General features: G+C 47.0%; 1 protein-coding gene across 1 annotated transcript in view; it reads left to right on the plus strand.

Moving 5' to 3' along the window:
• Window positions 1–27,243, plus strand: part of C2H4orf17 (chromosome 2 C4orf17 homolog) — a 79,244-nt gene that overhangs the window by 40,588 nt on the left and 11,413 nt on the right. Inside the window, exons 2-6 of the mRNA XM_090031854.1 lie at window positions 12,368–12,600; window positions 21,331–21,537; window positions 22,075–22,145; window positions 23,608–23,778; window positions 24,357–24,438. Coding sequence (XP_089887980.1) covers window positions 12,447–12,600; window positions 21,331–21,537; window positions 22,075–22,145; window positions 23,608–23,778; window positions 24,357–24,438 — 685 coding nt within the window. The 5' untranslated portion in view covers window positions 12,368–12,446. The remainder of the gene's footprint in view (window positions 1–12,367; window positions 12,601–21,330; window positions 21,538–22,074; window positions 22,146–23,607; window positions 23,779–24,356; window positions 24,439–27,243) is intronic.

Genomic DNA, 27,243 nt, shown 5'->3' on the forward strand with positions numbered 1-27,243 from the left:
ACAAAATGCTGCAAATGTGGCAGCGGTTCACAGTTTGGTTTGAAATGATAGGCGATTGACTGTCTGAAAGATAGCAGAAGTTGGAATTTCTGTTGGTTCATGTCATTCAATTCTAACTGGTGATTTGGGAATGAAACAACCAGAAAAATGACCAGAAAAAGTGGGTGTCTGACTCTTGGATGCTTCACCACAACAATGTACCTGCCCACTCAGCACAGCTTGTGAAGCAATTTTTGGCCAAACACCGTATCCTACAAGTGCCACAGCCTCCATATTCACCTGATATGGCCCCATGAGACTTTTTTCCTATTACCTTAACTAAAGAAAAGCTGGAAAGGAATAAGATTTTGTGATTCTCACAGGGTCATGCAGGTGCCCTGTTCCTATGAAGGAATAAGGGCAGCTGCCAATCGCAGGGGGCAGCTCAGGTGATGGTTGCTGGGGCAACCGTGCTGGTCAGGTGACCAGAAGAGGGCAGGGCCGGGCCTTTATAAACAGCCCAGGCTGAAGCCCAGCTGGCAGTTCCCTTCTGGCAGCCGGAAGAGCAAGGGGCTCTGCAGGGGAGTCGAGTCGAGTCGAGTCGAGTCGAGTCGAGTCGAGTCGAGCAGATTGATAGAATGAGCATCACGGTGCGGGTGGAGAGAACCCTGACTAGGAGGCTTTACTGGAAAGCCAGGTGGGACCTGGACCTTATGTTATAGCCAGAAGGCTTACTGTTATGTTGCAGCCGGTTGGTTCATGGCTTTTGTGTTCCCTGTGTGATATTGTTAAACCGGAGGACCGGGTGAGGCTGTAGGGGTGCGAGGAGGCCTCATGGGAGCTCCCCAGTTGCTTGGGGGTTCCTGGTGCCCTGTGTGGGCAAACGAGTAGTGCCAGGGATGGCATGGTTGTTTGGCACCGGGTGGTGCAGTGTTGGTGATTACGGAAAGACCGGCAAAAGCAGAGAGAAGCCACAGGATCGAGCGGATACTTGAGAGGAGCCCGGGGGGCGGGGCATATTTAGGGAAGCAACCCCAAGAGGGAGGTGGAGTATTGACAGACACCCCAAGAGGGGTGTGGCCTAGAAGGCGTTCCAGAGGGTTTCCAATGTAACAAGAACCCTGAGGAACCAAAAGGGCCAGGTAAGGCTTCAGCTGCCTGAGCCTTGCTGGATGCATATTATTGACAGGAATCCAGAAGGGCCAGGGAGGCCAGGTAAGGCTTAGATCGCCTGAGCCTAATTGGACACTTATTATTGACAAGAACCCAGAGGGGCCAGGAAAGGCTTAGGCCGCCGACCTCAGTGGGCAAAAGCACCACCAGTAAGCCCGATAGGGCTAATGAGTAGAGGGGCGCCGGTTGCGAGACGAGCCCAGGGGGCGCCAGATGAGGGGCAGAGAAGGTTAAGGACCAGATAATGTCCAGGAAGAGCTGCGAGGCTTGGGACATGCTAAAGGGGAGGTAGGAGGCACGCATTGCCCATAAGGCTGGGGTGCACCGAGTCGCCTCATACGGAACAGGGGGATAGTTCAGCATAACACCGTGCATTAGGAGATGAAAGGCAGCCTCCCATAGAACCTTATATATCTTGCCTGCCATGTCTTGCTGGTATAAGAGGGTGCTGAATCACCTAATCGACATGGTAGGGGGCGCTAGTGGGATCACGGCCGCTCCTAGGCCCCACTCCGTGACAGTGATGTGAAAACCATAAAACAAAATGTGACTGAGCAGCTTTTAGTGATTCCACAAATTGCTCATCAGAAGTGCTTCCAACCATGGCAGAAACGTTGAGAGAAGTATGTGGCTGCAGAAGCAGCATACTTCAAAGGAGATTAAGCCAAAACCCCTGTAAAGAAAATATTTTGTTTCCCACAGCATCAGTCTTGATACTTTTTGAACAGCCCTTAGTGTCTGGGTGGGGCATGAGGGCAGCATGGTGGAATATGCAGCGCACAAGCATGTAGAGGGGCTGGCAATGGATGGTGGAGGCGTAGACTGGCTTGATGTCCTCCAGCTAGCTCAGGTGGTGGAGCAGGGAGTGCCATGAGGCCGGGTGAGGCACCAGCCCCATGACACATTGCAGCAGGCTGGAAGACACAGAGGCAGGGACCGCCATCATGCAGGACCTGGTTGACAAAGGCAAGGGCGTCGGGAGGTAAGGCAGATTATATCTCCTGGACTAGGCTACAGGTCTCACACATTGTGGGTAAATCCATGCACTGGGCCAATGCAGCAGGGTCCACCCACTCCTACCTATTGTAATCCAGGAGGTCCCCAATATGGGTGACACTAGCCAGGATCAATGTCTGTCACAACAGAGGCACTTCCACCATCAGCACCTCCAGCTGGGAGTCCCAGAGGAGGGGCTCAAAGAACAGGTCAGCACCCTGGGTGAGTGTTGCAGGGGACCTGGAGGTGAAGACCAGACTCCAGGCCCAGAGAAGGTCTCTGTCAAATGCCTTCTCCTGACCCAGGGACAGGAGGGCAATAGACAGGCCCTCCTGGTATACTAGCTCCAGAAAGCCCCAAACTAGGTATAGGTTGTCAAAGATGGAATGTCCAGGCACCATGTACTTCATAGTTGGTAGGGTCGGAAGGGACCTGAGTAGATCATCAAGTCCAACACCCTGCCATGGCAGGAAAGAGTACTGGGGTCAAACAACCCCGGCAAGGTGTTCATCTAACCTCCTCTTAAAGACCCCAGGGTAGGAGCCAGCACCACTTCTCTTGGAAGCTGGTTCCAGATCCTAGCTGCCCTGACAGTGAAGTAGCACCTCCTGATGTCTAGCCTGAATCTACCCTCTGCCAGCTTGTGTTATTTCTAGTCACTCCTGGTAGTGCTTGGGGGAACAGAGACTCCCCCAATGCCTGCTGGTCCCCTCTGACTAGTTTGTAACAGGCCACTAGATCCCCCCCCTCAGCCTTCTCTTGTGGAGGCTGAACAGGTTCAGGTCTCTTAACCTCTCCTTGTAGGGCCTGCCCTGCTGCCCCCTAATCATGCAAATGGCCTTCCTCTGGATCCTCTCCATGTTGTCCACATCTCTCCTGAAGTGTTGCGCCCAGAATTGGGCACAGTACACCAACTGCAGTCCAGTCCAGTCCAGAACTGGATGCAGTACTCCAACTTCGGCCTAACCAGTATTGCATAGAGGGGGAGAATCACCTCCTTGGACCTGCTTGAGATGCATCTGTGGATCTATGACAAGGTATGGTTGGCCTTCCTGACTGCATCCCTACACTGTCAGCCCATGTTCATTTTGGCATCAGTAATGACTCCAAGATCCTTTTCTGCCTCTGCACTGATGAGAAGGGAGGTCCCCAGCCTGTAGATATGGTGCTGGTTCTTCCTCCCCAGCTGCAGTACCTTGTATTTGTCAGTGTTGAAACCCATCCTGTTCTCATCCACCTGATGCAAATGATTGCGGTCCGTTTCTTGGAGGCCACTAAAATCACAGACACACATACATCAGATGGCACAAAAGGTGTATTTGCAAATAGGGTCAGAGCAGAGTCAAAGACTCAGATTACTCTGAATCCACCAAGGAATTTTTGCAGGCTGTATTTATCTTTTTCCTCCTGGGCACGTGTGCAGAAACAGGAACTCTTACAGCTCATTTCCGTTTCATACAAACATATATGTGGTTACATCACTACATCCATCGCATGTACATTATAATTAACTACTTAAGTATGCAGGGCGGAGAGGTAAAAACCAAGAGTTTAAACCCCCCCCACTTTCAAGGACACAGTCAGTTGAATTCCAGCTTCTGTAATCTGCATGAGAGAGGCTAGGGAGAAGCTGGGGGAGAGTCTGTGATTTAGTATAAGAAGAGCTGTGGCAAGGCTGGGCAAGGAGAAAAGTCCTTGGCAGTGTTTCTTTCTTATCAGGCGCAAGATGCAAGCTGTGCATTTCTAACAATATTCCATTTCTAACACACCCACCCCTGTAACCTGTCTAGGTCCAATTGCAGCCTATTCCTCCCTTCTAGTGTGCCCACTTCCCCCCATATCTTAATGTTGTCTGCGAATTTGAACAGTGTGCTTTTTACCCCCTCGTCCAAGTCGCTGATGAAGATGTTGAACAGTGCAGGCCCAAGGAGTGAGCCCTGTGGAACCCCAAATCCGTCCAGGTCGAATAGGACCTCTCCGGGACATAGAAGAAGTAGGAGCCATGTTCCATCTCCCAAAGGAGCTGGATGCACGAGCGGACAAATGCACAACAGGTGCATTGGTAGTCTAGAGCACGAAGCTCTTCCTGCCTCTCCCAGTACTCTCTCCAGAGGGATGGATTGTTTGGGTCAGTGGCCAGGTGCCTCTCCAGCTATAGAACTTCCTGCTTGAGCTGTTCCCAGATTGCGTCCCTCTTCCGAGTGTGCCCACTTCCCCCCCCCCCCCCGAGTGTAGCTGTGGCAAGAGAGCCAGATGTGCACCTTTGCCACATCCCACCATTTCTGAGCCAAGGGGAAAGCTGCCTGTTGCTTCTGCCAGGCCAGCCAGAATTCCTGGAAGGTCTCCCTGAAGCCCATATCATCCAGCAGACTGGCACTGAAATGCCAGTAGGTTGACCCCAGATGCCCAGACCCTAGTGTGGCCTGGGTCCAGACAAGGTGGTGATCAATGAAGGGGGTTAGCCAGATGCAGAGGAGTGGGCCCGGGCACAGTGCAGCAAAGAGATATAAACCTTATATGGCATGCCTGCTCCTCTCCCACCTTCACAGTGGTGGGGGCAGGGGGGCTGGTAGAGTGACAGGCATGCCAGATGTCCACCAGGGCGTAGTTCATCAGGATCTCCTTGAGGACACCCACAGTGGCCTGGTTCTGCTCCCTGCCTAACTGTTCTCACTTGTCTAAGGTGACATTAAAGTCCCTGCCAAGGACCAGGCAGTCATGAGGGTTAAGGGTGCCAATGTATGTGGCCACCTGGCAGAAGAAATCCGCCAACTCTGGGTCCCTCACGGAGGCATACATGTTCAGAACAAGCCCCTGCACCTGGACCCAGAGGCACAGCAGGCAGCCCAGCACTACCTCAATGTCTTGGAGAACCGCTGGCTGCAGGCCTGGGGAAGAACAGGGCGGCCATCCTGCAAGAGGTGACTAAAAAAGACCCTCCTTTCCCCACTTCATCTGCCAACTAAGCTCAATGGTGCATGTGGCGGAGGCCAGGGTCTCAGCACCCCAGTGAGAGGGCCACCACCAGAGAGAGAACTCTCCCCAGTGTTTGGAGCTGGGGGAGCAGGGCCCACATGGGGATATAGGGAAGGATGGAGCTGGTCCCTAGCTCTTCTAGAGGCTTGAGGGGGTCATACTTGCCCTCCACCATGAGCCCCCTCTCCACCGCCTTTTGTGCAGTGGCCTCTGAGGCAAGGAAAAGACCCCTTGCCATGAAAGTGGGAGGCTGCCATGATCTTGGGGGGGGAGCCCCCCACTACCTGAGCCAGGGCCTGCATCCAGGTCTTGAAATGCAGGTTCTCCTCCTTGGGCAGTTGGCAGTTCACCCCATGCCTGTGGGTGAGTGTGGGAAAGGGAGCCCTGCTGCCCAAGTTGGAAGGGCCAGCAGTGGAAGGTCCAGGCCCCCTGGCTTCAGGTCTCCCCGCAGCTGCCTGAGCATAGCTGTGGTCCCCCCTCCAGGGGGCCACGTTGGTGGATCCAGGGCTGGTGTAGTGCACCTGGTCCCCTCAGGCACTGGTGGTCTAGGCTTGAGGGCAGGGCCTTCACCTTTCCCACCCCCAGCTGTGGAGGAGGCTGAAGAGGAGCCCTTCCCACTGCACTTGCCCTCTGATGGGAGAGGGGGCTTGGGAACCCCTGGGGGGGGGGGAAGCTAGCCAGGGGAGACCCCCTGGCCCTGTTAGCTCCCTACCAGGGTCTCACCTGCCTCTGCAGTGGAGGTCCACCCTGGAAGGGGTTGGTTGCACTCTGCCTCTGGGGTGGAGGCTGCAGTGGCATGCATCCCCCTAGGGGCTTGGCTGAGATCCATCCCCATAGTGAGGGCTGCAGGAAGCTCTTTGGGGGCAGCTGCCTCCCGAGAAGGTTCCTGCCCTGCCATTGTTTCACATGAGGGCAGGGAAGACAATAAAGAAAAACAAAATATCCCATTGTGAATCTAGTAGGGGCAGGCTGGGGTTGAAGCCCACTGAGCTACAGCCCCACAGGAAAAAAAACAACTGGGAGGTCTATGCTTTAAGAATGTGGTGGGAGGGGAAACACAAGGCTGGGGAAACTTGAGGTTGCTTACTCAGCCACACAAACACCAGCTCAGGGGGAGTGGACCACAGGACTTACCACACAAGGGCAAAAACATACAGGGAAAGCTGCTGAGGCAGATGTAAAAGATGACTGGAACAGTGGAGGGGCTTTATTTGTGGAAGATTTGTCCAGAAGCCTCTCAGGCCTCCAGCCAGGTAGTCAGCAACAGAGTAGTAGGTAGAAAGACAAAGCAGGATCAGATGCAGTGAGGTAGCTGTGGGGGAGGGCAGGAGCAGTCAGTCAATTAAGAAGTAATCCTGGTCAGGTGTGGTGTTAGGTGGTGTAAGGTGCTGCAGCAGGGAATCTCCATCTCTCCTGAGAGGGGGCAGCAGCAGTGATGGTGGGAGCCATCCAGTTCAGCCATTCAGGGTGTGCTTCTGGTGAAAGTGGAGGTCAAGATGGGGGTGGCCTGCCAAGGCAGCAGTGGCAGGCAAGGTACCTTTAGACTCCGGCAGTAATGGTGGAGGAGGGGTCCACAGGCAGCACAGGCTCCCTCCCCAGGCTGTCCCCTGACCGTGGCTTGGTGACGGGCTGGGCAGCAGACCAGAACAGGGGTGCAGAAGCTGAGGTGCGGTGCAGTGCAGTGGGTCCCTCCCTGCATGCAGCAGAGGACTCCCCTGGCAGGGGGGGGCAGCAACAGCAGGAGCAGCAGCCCAAGGCAGGAAGAGGTGTGGCCAACTTACTCCAAAGGCTCTGAGACCAAGTTAGCAGCAAATAGTAGCCAGAGGCAGGAAAGGGCCTGGCCATCTTCTTCCCAGGAGCTCCTGAGTCCAAGCTTGCAGCAGCAGCCTGGGATAGGAAAGGGCATGGCCAGCTTCCTTCCACAGGCTCCTCTCCCAGAAGTTCCTGAGGTCAAGTAGCTCTGAACTGCTGGCCAGGGAAGGTTTTTATAGTGCTGAAGCCAGCACATGTACTGGCCCAAGGCTCTAGCTGCTCCTGGCTGCAGGTCCAAGAGGAGCTGAGCACAGGGACATGTGTGTTGAGGCAAAAATCACCAGCACAAATTTGTGCTGCTCCTATTTGAGCTGCTGCAGGTGCACATGTGTGGATGCACTCCCAGAGATTTAAAAAAAGTGCTTTTGATAATGTTCACTATTTGGAAGTCTAGCAGCAAAAAAAAAAAAAGTCAAAAACTAAGATTGACAGCCATGGAAATTTCTGGAACCTTTCCTCCAGGTGCTTATGAGGTCATTTCTAAGTGAAGATATTCTAAGGAGATTTGAAAGGTCAAATATATTGTATTCATATGTTACATTTAGCTGTCAAGAAAACGGAAGTCTTATTTTTTTAGCAAAGTACCACTGGAAAGAATCTGGATTTGTCTTCTTCTATTATATTAATCCATTTTCTCAAGACATTGTTTGATATTAATTCCTAGATTTGTTGTGCCAGTCTCGTATATGATTTATGTACCTAACTGATCCATACCTCAGAACATGTTTTGCTACTTAAGTGGTCACTGTTAACCCCCGTTTAAGCCTGCATATTGATACATTTAGCAATTTAGGTTCTGGACATACCACTTGTTGAAAATTATCTATGCACTTATGCTCATGACAAAATAATCAAATTCTAACTGAAGTGTGAATTTTACGGAACACACAAAAAATCAAAGCTGGGCAATGTAAAAAATTCAGTGCATGTATTATTGCGCATCATTACATCCAATGTTCTCACTCTCTGAAGTTAGTAATTCCTGATTCATAAGTAGTATGTGGCTGTCTCTCATATTAAAAGGCAGAAATGCTATATTATAAGCATGTTTTTTGAGGTACAGTAGCTTCTCTCCCCTAATGACAAGCAGAGAATAGCCATGTAACTGTCTACAGCTAAAACATGTCATAATAGATGCTCAGAACACAAGAGAGATTAGATTCTAGAACTGAGACTTTACCTGAGCCAAGCAGAAACCGCTGGTGCAACAGGGGAAAGCTTTACTTGCGAGACAGTAAAAAGAAGGCATTTGGTTAAAAGGATCATCCTTTTGCAACATTGCTCGTCAGGTACTTTGACTTTTCTTTATATTTGACCATTTATTAGATCAAATATTTCTCAATGTAGCCGGTTAACTGTTTATTAAAATCTCTTTCTTAAAGCAGGATGCTTTGCATGAAAACTCATTAAGGCAGGGGTGCTCAATAGGGCGGTGCAAAGCTTTGGTAGCTGATTCAATTTGGAGGAGATTCAGCCTGATCTGGGGACTGAATCTCTGAATCCCAACTTGAATCAGGAGACCAGTTAAGAGCTCTGAATTGATTTGAAGCATCCAAATCAATTCAGAAAAGTTTTGGAAAAGATTCAGGCATTTAGGAGATTTGACTATAGACTAAATAGGCAGCTGACACAGCTGCCTCCAGCTGGTAAGTCTGTTGGGGTTGGGGGAGGGAGGAGGGAAGGGGCTTGGGGAGGGAGGGATGGGAGCTGGTACTGGGACAAGCTGCCCAGCTTGGATGGGGGGCGTAAATTACTTGGGGGAGGTGTGGGATGTGGGATGTGGGCACAGCAGCGCTGGGACCAGGGGCTCTGCCATCCCCAACCTGTTCCAGCCTCCCGGCATTTAAAAAAAAAAAAAAGAAAAAAAAGAAAGAAAGCTCTGCACTCACTGGCTGCAGCAGGGGCTCTGGGGCCACATGGCAGAGCCCCTCTGTATAGTCCCCACTCCCTGATTTCCCCTCCCCTGCCCAGCTCCACCCCTGATGGCCTCCCCTGCCCCACCCCAGCATCCTGGCATGAAAAACAAAAAAATGCCTGCTGCCCCCCACTGCTCCGTACTGTGTGGGGGGGGCTCTGCCATGAGTGCCCAGGGGCTCCAATCACCACTGCTGCAGCTGGTGAGTATGGGGCTTCTTTTTTTTTTTTTTTTTTTCAAAGTGCCAGGACTAGGCTGGGGCCAGGCAGGGCATGGGACTGAGCAGGGCAGCCATGGGGGTTTCTTCTGCAGCTCCCTCCACACGGGGAGAGGCAGGCATAGCCAGAGGAGCCACAGGAGAACCTGCAGCCATCCAGCTGTGCCTGCCTCTCTGGCTGATCCAAATCACCGAATCTCTCTTATCAGTGCCGAATCTTCCAACGCCAATTCAGCTGAATTGATTCAGGACAGTGATTCAAATCTTGAATCAAATCACTGTCCTCTGAATCAGCTGAATCCAAATCAAATACTTCCCTATTCACACAGGACTAGTGCTCAACCCCCAGCCTGCGGAATAGATCCAGACAACAGCACTGTGTCATCCAGCCTCTAGGGCTCCTGACAGGTCCAGAAATGTGGTAGTTGGGGAATGGTAGCTCCACTCCTCCAGCCACCAAATTTCCAGACCCATGGTGAGCCCTGGGTTCTACATGCTGCATCAGGCACCTGATCCCAGGGTGCAGCGCTGCCCAAGCTGGCACACTGTTTTTTTCCCCCTCTGGACAGTGTAACCTTTGAACATTAAGCCACACTCATCATGTGATGGACATGTCATATGACAAAACCCCTAGTGTAATAAAAATAACATATAACATAGAAAGCAGAACCTTAAAGAAGAGGAGCATGACAAATAAAAGGTATTTGGCTGATCAGTGTCAGTCTATATCAGCTAACAAACTTAGTCTTTGTGCAAATGTGACCAATCATTAAAATGTTTTAACTTACGTTAGAGCCAAATATACATCACTCCTATGGGTCTGTTTAGAAAGAAAAAGGTGGAATGATCCTACGATAGCTACTTCACTGCTTCCACCATGTTTTATTTCCTGTGCACCGTTTTAGAAAGATTTTGTGTTCTGCCTGTCCACTGAGTTTGTCTCTTTTCTTCTCACTTATTCCCCACCCCAAGATGTTACATAAAATACTGGAGCTTTCCATGATAATCTTGCTTAGCTAGCAAGAAAAGCCAGTCACTCAACTGTTGACACCTTGAGCAGTTAACTGATTCTGCACGGATTATGTGGCAAGGAGTTTGATACAGGACAAACTGTGGTTCTTACAATCAGCCTGAGAGGTTTGATGTGGAAATATTCTAGTACAAGTGAATATTATTAGAGCAGTATAAGTCCCTAGACATATGCTTCTTGTGGAATAAGCGTGTCCATAATGGGAGTTATAATTACATGACCTTTGTTACATCAGTATGTTAGTAAGCAAGTATGAATGATTTATGAAATTGGACTTCAGCATATTGTGATAACTACTTATCGGTGGATTTTTAATACTACTTTAAATTCATCTCATGCCTTTCCCCTCAGAACGCTTGGTCAAGCTACGTCACAAATCCAGTATAACAGAAGTATAATATTGCAAATTAAAAAAAACAAACATCAGTGGTTGGAGACTTTCTGGCATGCCAAATTGTGAATGATTTGGAGCTTCCTTTTAAATTAACGCCAAAGCTCCTGAAATGAAAACAGATTCACCCATATGTATTATCTGACTTTGAGCCCAGTTCACTCCCACAGAGGCCACGGGCAGATGTTAATACAATTGTGCCAATTGGATCTGAGGAACTTTATGCCCAGTCCAAAAACGCATGCATCCAGCCATGCCAGATGTGTATGGCAGGGCAGGCAATTTTTGGAAATTGGGAATAAAATTTCCCAGATCCCGATCATGCAACTGCTGGGGTGTGCTCCCTAATCCTCAGCTATATGTGCTGTTTAAAGGTCCATGGCTCCTGTTCAAAGCTGCTCTCTTGAAAGACATAGCAATGCAGCACAGCATAGCAACTATGTCCCAGACCTTGGGGTTGCCTCCTGCTCAGTGCCAGGGATCAGGTAGTTAGCAGTTGTGATGGCAGCCCTGGGTCCCAGTTTAGGAATGGGTGGCTGTCTACCTGACTCTGGGGCTTTCCCTCTTGTACAGGGGTGGGCAAAATACGGCCCACAGGCTGGATCCGGCCCGCCAAGCACTTCCCTCTGGCCCGTGGAGCCCCTTCAAACCCATGTAACTCAGAGAGCGAGGTGCTAAGTTCCAGGGAAGATCCAAGAGCAGAGTTGAGGAAAGCCAAAGCTAAGTCAGGAGCCAGGTGCATCAGAGAAAGCAGTGACTGTGAGGCTTTCCAGAGAAGACCGAGGCCATTGTCAAGGTGTGCCTGCAGCTTAAGGCTGCAGATGTGCTTAAAAGGACTGAGTGGTGTTCTCAGCAGCGGGTTCAGTTACAGAAATTGGCCTGTCCAGGCCTGACTGGTCAGAGGCCCTGACAAGGTAAGCAGAAAAATGCTTAGTGATGCTGGAGTTAGCTTTATAGCCATTCATATTAGAATTTCACCTGAAGTCTTAAGTTGCTGCATGTATTTAGCCTGTTTCTTCAAAAGGTTACAGTAACCAAAAAAGCAAACAGTGAGTGTCATTAAAAATATTGGTAACGTAATAGTGATGTTGCAGCTAGGATGGTCCAGAAGTTATGCAAGAGGCAAACATTTATTGGGGTGATATCTTTTATTGGACCAACTGCACAGCTGGTCCACTAAAAAGATATCTCCTTAAGAAATCCTTGCTTCTCACATTAAAAATATGGCCGTTTACCAATTACATGGTGTGTGTTTTGGCAGTTTTCCCTATTTTAAACCAATCCAAGAAGTGGCAGGCACACAGCTGCTTACTAGTACCCTTATAAACCCCTTATTAATTTTCCAGAATCTCAGTTGCCATTTACATTTTTTGACAGAGTCTTTTTTCAAACCTTTCTTAGGGTTCATAGCCCTTAATTTCTCAACCAGATGTCAGAAAGAGAGTTCAAGAGAGGTAGACAACAATAGGAATGATTGCCAATCTCTATCAACCCATCTAAATTTAAGCAATAAAGGATACCAAGTCCATAATAAATACAGTGCCAGCTGCATGAGGTCATGAAACTCGAAGTAAAGAATGCAGCAGAGATTCCCTCCGCTGCTTCACACATGGACACCTGTCTTCCACCTCTAATACAATTCAGCAACAAGTTCAGTCCCCATGTATATCATTTCTTCCTTTCAAAATATGCCACTGTCTGCCAATTGTGTGTGGTATTCCCCTTGGAAGATGAGTCTAATGCAGCCTCTCGTTTACACTCTGCCTCAGAGCAAATGCTAAGATAAAAAATCTGTAAAGCAGTCATGAGAAAAATAAATAATATCTTAAGTGTTCTGCTGTATTCATGTATGTGATAACTGTTATTCTACACTTTTAGCATGCTGCCTCTGCTGATGAAGTAAATTCAGGATCAGCCTTCCCCAGTAACTCTTGGGAAAGAATAGAAAAGATACCTAATGAATATCAATTTCAAGTCACAACCTGAACCTAAGTTCAACCACAGACTAACAGTACAGAAAAATGTGAATGAATCACCTTTTACAAGAACAAGTGGAACTTATTTTCTCTCCAGGCATAGTCCACATCCCCGGAGAGTCTGCCATATTCAAGGTAAAATATATTCCCAGAACTGTACATCCAGTCTACCCACTCTCCTGATTCTCCTGAAATGTATTTTATTTCAAAATCTTTTTTTATAAAACAAATGACACAATATTCATGAGAGAAATTTCCCAAGTTTGTCTCCAGTTTGACAAGAAACCATGCCTATGAACTAGGATGAAGAGTAAACAAAACAGGTTCATACTGGGAGACACCACTGGATAGTTAGCTTTGCATTTACTGGTCACTTAAATAACTGCTGCATATAATTTAACTGATGAAAATAGAAGGTCTTATCCCATGGAAAGTAAAATTCATTGAAACATTTGAAAACTGGTATTAAAACACATTTCACTTCAAGTTCATGACACAGAAATTAGCATGGGCTATAGACAGTCATGTTGTACTCCACTATGTGTTCTGATGTCATTAAAACAATTTCAATCTGATAAGAATAAAATTATATAACCAGTATTAATTAGCTATCTATCAGCTTAACTTATATATATATATAACACATCTCAATTAATTTGTCTATAAAGGCGCATATTGGGGCTGTGCGAAGCTTCAGGTGCTGATTTGGTTCGGAGGAGATTTAGCCTGATTCAGTGGCCGAATCTCTGAATCTGAATTGAATCAGGGGACCAATTTAAAAGTCTGCATCAATTCAAAGCTCTCCGAATCTTTAGAAAAGATTCGGAGAGCTTAGATGGTTTGGGCAGTCCCTGGTGGCTGCAGCAGAGAGCTGCAGCTGCCTCTGAGCTGGTAAGTACTAGGGATGGCGGAGGGGGGCTGGTGGGGGGGTAAAGAGGACTGTGGGGGGGACCCCTGCCAGCCCCCCTAACTTCTCCGTTCCCCCATCCCCCCCCGACCTTTACCTGCTCCCCCCTCCATGGCTGCCGCTCCAGCTCCAGCTCCTGTCCCTTTAAAGAAAAGCTCTGGTGCTCACTGGGTGCTGCTAGGCAGGGGGTGATCCCCACTGCCCACCACTGCCCCATGCTGCATGTGGGAGCTCTGCCACAAGCCCCCAACCCCCCTCCTCGCTCCCCCATGGGTGCCCCACCCAGGCCAGCTCTAACCCTTTAAAAGAAAATAAAAAGGAGAAAAGCCATTCCTGCAGAGGCCTCAGGGCTTTGGAGGCTCATGCAGAGCCTCCCACGCAGTGGGGGGCAGTGGGGGGCAGCAGGGATCACCCCCTGCCAGCAGGAGTGGTGAGTCCGGGGGAGGGGTTGTTGTTTTTTTTTCTTTCTCAAAGGGCCGGGGCTGGCCCAGTTGGGGTACCCGTGAGGGTGCTGGGGGAGTGAGTGGGAGTCAGGGGGCTCATGCAGAGCCCCCCCATGCAGTGTGGGGCAGTGGGGAGCAGTGGGTATCCCCCCCTGCCCAGCAGCACTATGTGAGCCGGCTGGGGGGTGGGTCCCAAAGAGCTAGGAGCTGGTGCAGGTGGGGCAGCCATTGCTGGGCTGGGAGAGCAGGCGGGGATTGTCCTGGCCTGGCTGATTCAGAGATTCGGCAGCAGCCAAATCTCTGAATCAGATTCGGCCATAGTGAATTGGGACAGTGATTCGAATCACCAAATCGAATCACTATCCCCCAAATCAGCCAAGTCTGAATCTGAAGCAAATACTAGCCACTTCACACAGGTCTAGTGCATGTCTTCCCTACCTGTTTTTTTTTTTTTTTTTTACAGTCTTCAGGCTAAAGTGGCTAGCTACCTCTCTCTATTCTTTCATCAAAAGGTCAACAGCCTTGAGTTCTTCTATAACATACAATAGAAGCCAATTCATCAGGATAAGTAACTGGGAATCATTTATACAAATCTTCAGAAGAGAAGAACATAAGAAGTGCCATACTGGGTCAGACCAATGGTCCATCTAGCCCAGAATCCTGTCCTTGACAGTGGTGGAAATGGATGCTACATAAGGAGAGCACTAAACTAAGTATCTCTAGAGTGCTTGATCCCCTATTTAATACTCTCCCAGAATCCACTATGTGGTTAGAGATGCCAGAAGAAACACATCCTACCCTTCTGTTCAACAGCCATTAATAAAGCTATAATCCATTAATTCATCCTGTCACTTTTTGAACATGGCTATGCTATTTCTCTCCTCCACCTCCTGTGGCAATGAATTTCACAAGTTAACTATTTGTTGTATAAAAAATTACTTTCTCTTGTTAGTTTTAAACCTGTCACCTGCTAATTTCAGCAGGTGGTCCCTAATTCTAGTATTCTGGGACTTGGTGAACTGCCTTCCCCCTTCACTGTCCCACCTTCTGTGCTCTTGACAGTGTTTGGGCATCAGGAAGTTGGAGACAGGTTTTACTTGTCATTTTTTTCATTAAACCCATGTCAGACAGCTACTGGTGTACCCAAGTATGAAGTGACAACCACAAATTTGGTGATGTTACTACTATTAGCAAATACAGCTTTTGTGAGAAACAAGTCTGATTTCTTCAGAGAAGTCAAAACAGGGAACACTTGTCACTTCTATATAACAGGTCAAGTTTTGTTTAGGGCTACTATTATCACTACAGCTGTCACTATAGTAGTACCACTGTACCAAAACACTACTGCTGTATTACTGTTGTAATAGCAGTACTGTAAACTCTCTGGAAACCAGCACCTTACAAGCCAGCATGCTCTGTTAACTGGCATACCAGCTTGTAGGAAAAGTGAAACCAGAAGTGCCCACCGTGGCACTTCCGGTTTTGCTGAGCCCCCATGACCTGGGGCAAAGCAGCCTGATCTGCTGAGCCCCCATGGCCTGGGGGCGTAACAGGCTGCGTGAGGCTGTGTGGAGCCCACGGGAGAGGCAGCAATGCCATGGGAGGGGAAGAGGGTTGCGGTGGAAAAAGCGGCAGCCAGGGCTGCTCAATTAACCAGCATATTCTGTTATCCGGCATCCCCGTTCCTGGGTGGGTGCCGGATAACAGAGCTTTTACTGTAGTTTAAATCTGCTTTGGAAAGTTGACAATAGAAATAGTTATTTACAAAAATTATATCTAGAATTATTTATATAAAATGTTCTTTTTGTGACGGTTGGAAAATGGAAAAATGCTATTTTTCCCTATAGTTAACAGTTCTTACTCCTCTCCCTTTTACCTCCATTGCCACCATGAAAGGAAAGTTGATCTGAAGAAGTCACTGGCTGGGTTTTTGCAGAGCTGCAGTTAGGGTTTAAGTGTATAGTTAAAAATATCTGTCAATAATGATTCATCCCTCTCCTTTGAATTTCAGTCAGTTCAACAACAACAAAAAAAGGAATGAACTCACTAAAGTTCTTACTTCGCTAAAATCACTAAAATCAGTAGTTCAGATGCAAGGGTCAGAACACTCCAATTAAAATTCTGATTAAAACTAGCAATTAATAAAAATAATACCTCCTTTCCCTTTTCTGAGCAGCTTCCCTTTCAGCATGATGATTGCAGTTCATTAAGGACAGTCTTTTTTAAAAACAAACAAACAAACAAGTAAGCAGCATAGCATATTCTAGAAAGCTAGCATTGTTCAGAGTGAGATTCTGTCATCAATTAACAGTTTGCTGGACTAAGCTACTAAGCCAGAAATCGCACTCTCCTACATTGGCAGTGGTAACTTACAATTAATTAGTTAAAATATGTAAAGGTCAAGGGGAGGAATTTTTCAAAGGCACAAGGGGAATTAAGTGCCTATCTCCTATTAACGAACAAATAAGCTTTAGCTTTGATACAGGTATTGCATACAGAACAATCTTGATAATGGAAAGAAACAGTCTTGTTTTGAAAGTGCAATATTGTAGCTGATTAGGCTGGACTGGGGAGAGGATGAATGTCCTACCATATGTTCTGGCTGCCAGTGGAAGGAATCCCTCTCTCCTAGTGCACAGGAGCGAAAGCCATAGCCATTCTTTCTGGGTGCTAGCCAGCTAGAGTGAAATCCTATGATTAGACCAGTGATTCTCAACCAGGGTTATGCTGGGAGATCATAGATTCATGGATAGAGTTCTAGAGTTGGAAGAGACCTGGTACATCATCGGGTCCAACCACCTGCTCCAGGCAGGAAAGAGGGCTGGGGTTAAGTAACTCCAGCCAGATGCCTGTCTAATCTCCTCTTGAACACCTCCAGGGTAGGGGAAAGCACCATTTCCCTTGGAAGCCCATTCCATATTTTGGTAACCCTTACGGCAAAGAATTTCTTCCTTATGTCCAATCTAAATCTGTTCTCCTTCAGTTTGTGGCCATTATTCCTGGTAACCCCGAGGGGCACCCTGGTAAACAGAGTATCCCCTTCTTTTGTGGAGGCTGAAGAGCTTCAGATCTCTCAGTCTGTCTTCATAGGGTCTTACCTGCAGGCCCTCAACCATACGAGTAGCCCTCCTCTGAACCCTCTCAAGGTTATCCACTCTTACTTTTGTTCTGCACTATCAAGCTCCATACCTGCATGGCTCCAGCTCAGCCTCTTTCCCCATCTCCACCCAGCAGCTGTAAGGCTGTGTGCTGCTGCTATGGGGCCAGGCTGGGGCCATACTTGGAACCATGGGCTGCAGCAGGCATGAAGCTTGCTGGTATGGAGCAAGGGGAAGTAGGGGAAGGAGAGAGGCATGTGGGGGAACAGAGGCTGTGTGAGGGGGCATGGAGAGAGAGACTGCAGGGAGATGGCGGGGAGAGGGGAGTGGGAGGGGGGAGTTACTGGGAAAGACAGCAACTGCAGCTGCAGCCCTGACCCCCAGTAGGGGCTGGTGCCTGACCCACAGCAGTCACCTGACCTTGTGCTCAGTTCTAAGATGAGGGACTCCCCCCATTTGGGGGAAATCCTCATCTTAGAATCAAGTAAGTGTGGTACTTATATACCAACTTGGGTCAGTGCTTTAAGCCCAGGATCCACTTTAATAGAATGGAACATGATCAATTTGCTGTGAGGTCACAGGCTAAAATCTCACAATTTCCACTAAAGGGTAGATACATTTCTCTAGAGTTAACTGGGAAGAAAAATCTTACTGTAGGGGTATGTCTGCACTGTGGTTGTTACAGGGCAAATGTGGGGGCAGTAATATAAATGAAGTGTTGTGCAGTGGGGGTGCTCATGGGTGCCTATCACCCAGGCTAACACTGCAGTAAAAAAATGTATCCTCAATTTGAATACTGAACTTAAAGCCCATCCAGAAAAAAAATAAGAGCATTTCCTATAAAATGTGTGTGACTACACATAGTGAGGGGCCAAATTCTGAACTCACATTGGTGTAAATCTAGAATTGACTCCCCTGTGTTCTGTAAAGGGAAATGTATATAGCAGCATGACAGAGAAGATTTTTTGCCTTCCTATTCATTATCATCCTTTCTGAAATAGTAAACATTCCAAACCTCTTCATTTTTAAAGCCATTGGAGTGCTAACAATTCAAATAAAGACTAAGCAAACAACAATAATAGCAGCTGTGCCTGTCCCCAGCAAAACTTGGGTATTATTTGCTAACTGAGGAACAAAATCATACTTGTGAAGGACTCTCACATTTGCTTTGTATTTTGTACAGACTTGCTCTACACACCTGGGTGGCATGAAAACCTTACATAACACTTACATAACATGCTTGCTCCTTCCCCAGCAGTAGCAACAGCTGCATGTGTCCATATGGGTCAGGGGTGTGCAATTATTTTGTGCGGAGTGCCGCTTACTGAGTTTTGGCAAGCCATTGAGGGCTGCATGACAGGCAGCCAGGGGCAGATAAATATTAATTTTCTAAATTTTTTAGGGGCCCCACAGGCTGGAGAGAATGGCCTGGCGGGCTGCATCCGGCCTGCAGGCTGCATCATGCCCACACCTGATATAGGTTTTAAGGCCAGCTGAGTGAAAGTGCACAGACCTCCCAGACAAGACCTGGCTTTTTATTACCATTCTTATGCTTTTGTTCTCTCTATCAAGAGATACAGAGAGAGAAGGTCACATAGGTGCTAGGGAAGGAAATATTAGATGTGACTCAGCAGATTAAGGAGGAGTAGTGCCATGCCTGCCCAAACAGTGTCCAGATACGAACTTCCTTAAAAATTCAGGAACAAGTGAATCTGAGATTTGGGTCACACCTTTACCCATTTACTAAGAACCTGAGGTAATTGTTACTCAGTCTCCTTCCTCCTGAAATATGGTGGTGGCTTGATTTAGGACCAGGGGAGTAGCTGTGAGAGCTGTAGATAGCTATCCAACAGATCTGTTGGATCCAGTGGATATCCAACTTAGAATTCCTTATTTACTTCCAAACCTTTATGCAGTTTCTCTGTTAACTGTGACTTTGGGAAAGAAGGAGGAAAGAAGAGAAGTTTTTTGCGTGTTGCCAGATGCCTATTGCCCAAAGGCTTATATAGCAAATCACTAAGGGAACAGAAATCTGTCTGTAAATGGTTAGTTAAAGAATTAAGGTAGTGCACATGCCTAGAGGACTTGAAGGAGTGGTAATGGAGCATACAAGCTTGCATACCCTTTTTAACCAGGGATGAAAAAAGATGAGATAAATCTAAATCCCAGCCAGTGAACCTTGTATCTGTTTCAGAAAGTAAAGAAGGGACAACAGAAATACTTATCCCTGGGACAAAACACACAAAGCCTGGTTTTGTAAGGGGAGACTGACAGACGTATAACCGACGAGTTTTGTAGTTTGGGCAAAACCTGCCAGAAACTTTGGAGAGTGGAGAGGCGGGGGGCGGGGGGGGGGGGCAGCGGTTAGCAGTGAGAAAAAAAATCACTCTTGCCAGCCTCAGGGACTCTAAAAACCCTGGGTACTATTGCCACCTTCCTGCTACTGCCATAGCAAAGACTTCTCAGGGAGTTGCTATTCCAGTGCCCCCTCTTAAACAGCACCTGATTTGCACATCTTGAGTTATGCTATGCAGGACAACCCACCCATTTGCACAGACTTATTGGATCTTAGGACACACATATACACCATTATGGGACACCAGAGCTGACAGATAAGCAGTTGTAAGCCTAAGACAAAAGTCTGTGCAATTTTCAGTTTGATTAGCCAACGTACTCTAATCTTAATTAGCTATACTTTTCAGAGTGATTAGTCCATCTGTGGTTTTTACTTAATAAAGGAAAATATTAAACAAGATAAATATTAAAAGTTTGGTCCAGAAAAGCAATTAGCCAGTCGTGTCACTTTTCCACTTGGCTCCCTGTTCCAATTGCTAAGTAAAATGTTTTGTTTTAAGGCAGTTTTTGGTTAGTTTAGCACAGGGGTCGGCAAAATGCAGCCCACCAAGCCATTCTATCTGGCCTGTGGGGCCCCTAAAAAATTTAGAAAATTAATATATATTTAACCCTGGCTGCCTGTCATGTGGCCTTCAATGGCTTGCCAAAACTCAGTAAGCGGCCCTCTGCCCAAAATAATTGCCCGCCCCTGGATTAGCAGGACTGAAGGGTTTCCCAAACTAAGACATTTTGGTACTCAAAACCTAATCAGACCTGCAGGTTGATGTGGCTAGAGTACAAAGGACACTAGACCAGGAATCAGGTTCAAAATGCAGATGAACTGAGAGATTCCACTGAGATTGGTAACAACCACCCCAGGGCCCACAACAGATGATCTCAGAAAGACCAGAGAAGTGAGAGATGTTGCAGATAATCACATAACCCTGACAGCTTTCTCTTGAGAATGGAGCAGTCCAATAGGAGTGTGAGAACAAACAGCGTAACTGATTTTAAAATGAAACCCAATACATTTATCGATTGCTTCCAATAGCTGGGGATTGGACCTGATTGCCTAGGAGGTGCCATCCACTAGTAGGTCCTAAAGCCAGGTACCTCCCTGGTAATTTGTCACTGCCCAGGGTCTCCAGTGTGCAAACTAAACTTTAACAGTGTTACCTGAGGAACGAAATGATAATTTTTCCTTAACATTGGGTGCTGAGACAGCAGAGACCTATACAGGTCAGCGTGTGTTAAGGAATGCTACTGTGAAGTACTCCCTTCCCATTTACACCCAATCCACACATGCCAGCTCCCCATAAAAAGAAGGAGTTTTCAAACAAATTTACATATATGCCTAATTTCATCAAAAGCTGTGCTTTGCTAGAAGCCACGTTTGGTAGACATCTCTCTTGATTTACAAGACAAAACATGAATCCATGTATTCTTAGAAAGCCAAAATAGTTCTAGGCTACATAGCATGTTCAGTGCTTATTTAACGTCTCAGAAAACTGTTTTTAAAACCTCCTACTTCAGATTGATAAGCAGTTGCTATAATATAGGCATTCAAAATATAACAAAGACACCATTGAGCAATAAGGCCAAGATGTAAAGTCTTTCTTCTGCCTCAGACTATTTTCCCTCCCCACCACTCTCTCTATCACTGGAGTAGCCAGCAGGCAGCAAAGCCAGCTAAGAGAATGCCCACATAATGTTTGCTCTACTATCTTGGTTGTTAAACCCACTCAGCTTTAATGGCTTTCAAAATTATCTGTCTTGCAACTGTCTCTCTCCCGCCTGTGAGGGAACTGAAACTGTTCGATCCCTTCAGATCCTGGCTGTTGAACTGGTGCCCTGCAGGCGGCATAATTTTCCTATTTCGGTAAAACAAAATCATACTTTTAATCAAGGCTGCACCAGCAGCAGAAGTGTTAACAAAAGTAGATAGTTGAAATAATTACTGTACAGCTGTAACAATTCATCAGCCCACTCACTTAGCAGAAACCATCTCCCACGATGGCCTACAAAAACACTTTGACATTCATTCATGCGGTAAAGACTGGACTGGTGTTCTTCTCTCACCCAGGGTTAAACAATGCACCTGTCTGTGTCGTCAAAGATGCAGGGAATTTTTCAAGGCAACAGATTACCAGCAAAATCATAATACCACAGCAAGAACATGACAAACTTGTGCTAACTGGAAATGCCATGGGTGCTACATCTGCCAACCAGGCTATGCCAAGCTTTCAGGCCTATCTACCCAAAGGGAAAAGTCCTTCATGGCCTGGTTCATGTGAGTAGCTGAAATAATTTGCCACTTTTTATGACAAAGAACAAAGTACCTCAAGTTGTGAAGTTTGGAACCAGATCTCAGATGGATTGACCTCACAGCAACTCATGTTTGGGACTATGGGGCAGTGAAATCCCATTAAATAATATTTAAAAAGAGCACTATGTTTTCATGCCAAGCTTCTCTGTAATTATCAGCAGTATTCTGCAACAACCTTTATATGGAGAAATAAATATTGAGCAATAAATGGCTCAGAATCTTATACAAACTCCATAAGGCATTTTGAGAGACATACCACAGAATAAAATAACATAGGTTTATTACAGATTGCAGGTGACCTTTTTCATCTGCAGTAAATTGGTACAAAGGGCCAAAAAACATAATAGAAAAAATGTTACGTTATTCCAGAAATTAGTATTTTTTTCTTCAGTCACTAAGTCGGACTACTGTTTTTGAAATTGAGACAGATATCTCATGCATAATTTCAATTGTATTTTATTTCCTTTGATTTCAAACTGAAAAATCTCTCTCCATTTCCAGACCAGAGAAGAGAAGAACTTGCAGAACTCTCCAAAAGGACGAGAAACTGGGCTGATTCTTCAATTACAAAGGTAAAAGAATATTGTAGTTCATTATATCAGCTCTTTGCTCTCAAATAGATACTGAAAAACAGCTTGCAGCTCTGAGTCCACCCAGGAGATCATCTGTGCAGCACACTCCTCTGAAATGAGGAAGTGCAATAAGGACACAAAATGAGGGGGACAATCACTGAATAAGTAAGATAGAGCACTGAAAGGATATGGGGTTTATTTCTAAAACATAGTATTCTACAACTTCATTCGACTATTCTGTATCTCTATGTTAATTGTTGCAACACATTAAGAATTGGTTTGTGTGCTGTACTGAACACAAGGTCAGATTTAACTTTAGAGCCAAAGGCAGTAATCTGTTCTTGTTAATCATTCAATGGGTTATACTTTGCACTAATGTGTCTTTCCTCCAAGTCCCATAACACATTTTACAAATGCAAAAATCTGTCAAGTGCAGCATCATTTGCATTTCTTAAACAGAAATGGGAACAAGGGTCACTTAGGTTTGGACAGAAGTAACACTGGACATATTTACAAGCATTTGGACATGTTGCACAGAGGAAATATTTCAGCCAGGGGACACACATGTTCCTGGCTAGAACATTTCAAAATGCTGCAGCCTCCTCTAGTGCCAAGCAGGTAGTGCTACAGCAAGTTACAATGCCCTGCACCTTAGCTATTCATTCCCCATTCCCTGTCTCCTCACAGGGATGTAAGGTTGAGGGGAGAGGAGAGGAAAACCAAGTGGAGTGGTAAAGGGGCTGGGGGGGAGCACAGGTGTCCCAGCCCTGCTTTTACCACTGGGAGTCTGACACAGTGGCCCCCAATCCCTTCTACCTCTCCTCTCACCCTCTCAGCCAAGCAGAGGTAGAGGAGACAGAAGCTGAAGGGCCCAGGTCAACTGTAGAGCTTATTAAGTATGCATAGTTGTTATGCGTGCATTTTCCACCATTTACTGCTCTATCCCATGGAAACTCTAACAATTATTAGCAGAGAAGACCGAGTGGAGAATTGAAAAGTCTTTGAATACTGGAGAGGTGGTTGCAAAGAGGATGATGATAGGCTGTTCTGTGTTCCTGTAAGAGAAAGAAAAAGAAGTAATGGTTTAAAATTGAAACAAAGGAAATTTAGGTTGTATATTAAGAAGTTTCTTACTATGAAGGTGGTTAAGCACAGGAGCTGGCTATGTAAAGGTCGTGGAATCTCTATCTCTGGTCATTTTTTAGATCAGATTAGAGAAACACTTGCCGGGGATGTTTAACTCCTGGACATCCTGCCTTGAGCAGAGGGCTGGGTTAGATGACCTCCTGAGGTTCCTTCCAGCCCTACTTTTCTAAGATTCAAATTGATGGGATGGTTCCTGCTCTTAGTAAAGATAACAGCAAAGCTCCCATTAGCTTCTGAGGGAGGAAGGCCAGACACTTTTTCTGGTCACCTCTAACTGGAGCCTGACACATTCTTTTATACATTACCTTCTACTTAGGAAGATACTTGGAAAAAACAACTTGAAACCCGTCCTTCATCTGCGACTGGCCATGATGTCCATCCCTCTTCTCTGAACCATCCCTCTTCTCCAATCCACTCCACGTATTACAGGCCAGGAATCAATTCCTGTGCTCCCCAGGTCCCAGGTTACCTGGATCAGGAAATACGAGTAAGATATAAGCTATAAGCAGATTGCTTCACTGTTACACATGTTCATTGTCCTGGATTGGGTGCTGGGAGGCTTTTAGTCCTTGCAAGTTGTATCTACCAGGCTTGTTTCATTTTTTTTCAGGGGTTATTGTGGGAGAGCCTGGAAACCTCTTCCAGCCTCACAGGGGCAAGTACTAGTAACTGAGGGAGAAGAGCAGAAAGGCTAGAGTATAAACCAGTGCTCTAGACTAGTTTATGCTTCAGTATACTATGGTGCTTCCCAAGGGAAGGGCAGAATCAGACACTGCTGGTTGCTTTAATCCCCTCCCTCCTTACAATGCAACACACATGTTCTTCCTCAAGCTCCAGCTCCCTGCATCTGTTGCAGTGCTATGTATGTGGCATGTTGATATGTCAATCCAGGCTAAGTAAAAGATTTTTAATTTTTCTTTTGGGTCATTTGCAAAATTGTTATACATTATGCTCAAATTATCACAAAGCTGGGACTCATGAAACATGCAAAAATGTAAACAGCTATAAAGCTGTCAAGCTACCTGAACCCCTTTCTTAATCACAATTGTGCTATACATCTTCCAGATTTTGGAAAAACTCTGTAACATTTTACAGACAGACTCCCTTGCAGAGATCCACGCATGGCTGTCAAATGCAAGTCTAAGAGGTAAAATGGGGATGAACACCTTTTTAAAACTATGGACCATTTTCTGCATTTAATTTCATAGCTGTTGCAATATATTTGTGTTCCCAAAGAACTGAGCTAAAGGGGCACATCTACATTGTATTAGGAAGCACTGCCATGAAAACATGCCCACTAACTATGCTCTACTCCCCCCACTGAAATGTCACATAGCTCCTTTTTTATGTAGGTCCAAAGCTTGCCAAGTGTTGCCCTAAGTAATGTACATGCAGAGTGGAAGTCAATGAACAGGGTGTGTTTTCAAGGTGGTGCTGCCTCTTGCTGTCCAGCACTCTGTAGACATGCTCAGCAGGACTGACCAAATTGAAGTGAGGGGCAGAATCCAGACACATGCAATTGGGCTGTATTGATCAGAGTATCAGTATGTCTATGTCCTTCTGCCAGTTACCCTGTGGTATTACCCTTTTCAAGGGGTCTATCTCTTTTAAGATAAAACATCTTTCTCTATAATGACAGCACTGGAAAACGATCCTTAAAAATAAAATCCTCAAGGCCCTCTTTGCTTGAATTAAAATTGCAAGAAAAGTTATGTTATACTGGGCTAGTGCTGATTTTCCAAGGCCCGTGACACGTATTACATTTATCATGCAATTAACTGCTTAATTGCCCAATAAATTTAGACATGCTACATATGAAAAGTACCAACCAGCCATGAAGATGGCTAACTAGCAGTAAAGATGTTGCTTGAAAAAAGTAGAACATTTTTGTAGTTGGTTCCTATCAAGCTTTAATTTGATGTCACACATAGGTTGATAGTGTTTGGCTAAACCTTCAGAGCCCTGGGGTAGACTGTTCTTTCTCTCCACACCACCTTCCCTTCCTGAAAAAGGACTTTCTGTAAATCATGCTGATCTCTGTTGTCGCAGGGTGCCTCAGGAGATGCCCACCCATCCACTCTTCCCCCAAATAGCCTTCAAAGCTGCTTCTTAAAGGAGCCATTAGAACCTCTTCCTGTGAGAAGCAGAGCATAAACAGACACTCAGCATGATATGCTTTACTTACACAAAACTGTAATCTGATAGAGGCAAGAGAGTTGATTTGGAAAATTGATGGTGGATGCATCTACATGAGATGCTTTACTATGCAATAGCATAATTTATTACACAGTAAGTATATGCATCTACATGTGCACACACTTACTGTGCAGTAAGCCTCATCAATCATGAGTAAATTTGGTACCTGCAAATGCAAGTAGCAAATTTACTTGAGATTACTTACTGTACAGTAGCGCTCATGTAGATGGCTGACTGGGAGCCTAGAGCAGGTTCCACCACTGAAGCCTGGGCAGGGACTATGACCCCCTTCCCTGGGAGCAGGGAGCTCTAAGCCCCCTGCTCTGATATGGTGATCAGGGGCTGGAAGATCCTTATCTCCCAACCCTGCCTTGCCATACCAATTGGGAAATGAGGGAATGGGAGATCCTTATCGCCCAGATCCAGCTCTATGACAACAGAGCACGGGCTGGGATATAAGGATCTCCTAGTACTGGCCCAGCAGTCACGGAGCTGGGAGATAGGGATCTCCCAGCACCAGCCCTGCAACTGTGGAGCTGGCGCTGGGAGATTAGGGTCTCTCAGCTCCTGCTTCCTAATAACAATATCAGAGTGCCAGATGAGGATCTCCCAGTGCTGGCCCCATGACTGTGGAGCTGGTGCTAGGAGATAAGTGTCTGCCAGCATCCGCTCTGCAGTTGCAGCGCTGGCACGGGGAGATAAGGATCTCCCAGCACTGGCCCCACGACCACAGCGCTGGCGCTGGGAGTTCCCTGCTGGTGGAGTCTGGGGAGCCTGGTCCCTGCTCAGCTCCGTGATTGTGGAGCTGGGTGGGGAATGGGCCGGGGAGCCTGTTTCCTGCTCAGCTCTGTGATCAATCATGGAGCTGGGCAGGGAACAGGCACTCAAGCCCCGGCCCTGCAATCACGAAGTGGGAGCTGAGAACTGTCTTGGTCAGGGGCAGGTCCCAGTCCCATGCCCTGATAGAGTGATTGAGGCTTGGGAAAAGCTGCAGGTTTGGAGTAGGTGCTAGCTGCCCCACCAGCAGATCAGGACAGGGGGCTGCGTCTTTCGCCTTCCTCTTCCCCTTAACTTTTTCCAAGTCCCCTGCCCTGAACTGGGGAGCTGGGGCCAGGAGCTCCCTGATGCCAGAGCAGGGGGACATCGTCCCTGCCCCAGCAGCAGGCAGCACCACTGGGGGCAGGGTGCAATGTCCCAGCTCTGGCCAGAATATAGTTGTCTCCTGGCCCAGTGCTCCTTTCCAGCCCCTGGCCTAGTACCCAGGAGAGCCTAGAGCTGCCCCTGGTGGCAGCATGGGCCCACTGCAAGGTCCCAGGAAGCAGGAGCAGTTTGCTGCCCAACAAATTTGCTCCCGCTTCCCTGATAGGTTGCAAAGCCAGAAGGGACCTTGGAAGAATACTGGGTCCAGCCCCCTGCACCAAGCAGGAAAGATAGCTGGGAGGCAGGTGACCCCAGCAAGGTGACTAAGTCTAGTTTCCAGGGTAGGTGATGGCACCACCTCTGGAGAGAGGTTATTCCACAGTTTGGACACCCTGTATGTGAAGAAGTTTTTCCTAATGTTGAAGCCTGAATCAGATCTTCCAGGAGTTTGTGACCATTACTCCCAATTTTCCCCTCAGTGCCCTGGTGAACAGTTGCTTACTGAGCCCTTGATGTACTCCCTAGTGTAGCAGTAAGCTGCTCCAGGTCCCCTCTCAGCCTTCTTTTCCTCAGACTGAAGAGTCCCAGATCCCTCAGCCTTTCCTCATATGGCTTG

This window comes from Crocodylus siamensis, chromosome 2 (genome assembly GCF_052110815.1).
Source record: "Crocodylus siamensis isolate JL-2025a chromosome 2, ASM5211081v1, whole genome shotgun sequence".
NCBI lineage: Eukaryota > Metazoa > Chordata > Crocodylia > Crocodylidae > Crocodylus > Crocodylus siamensis.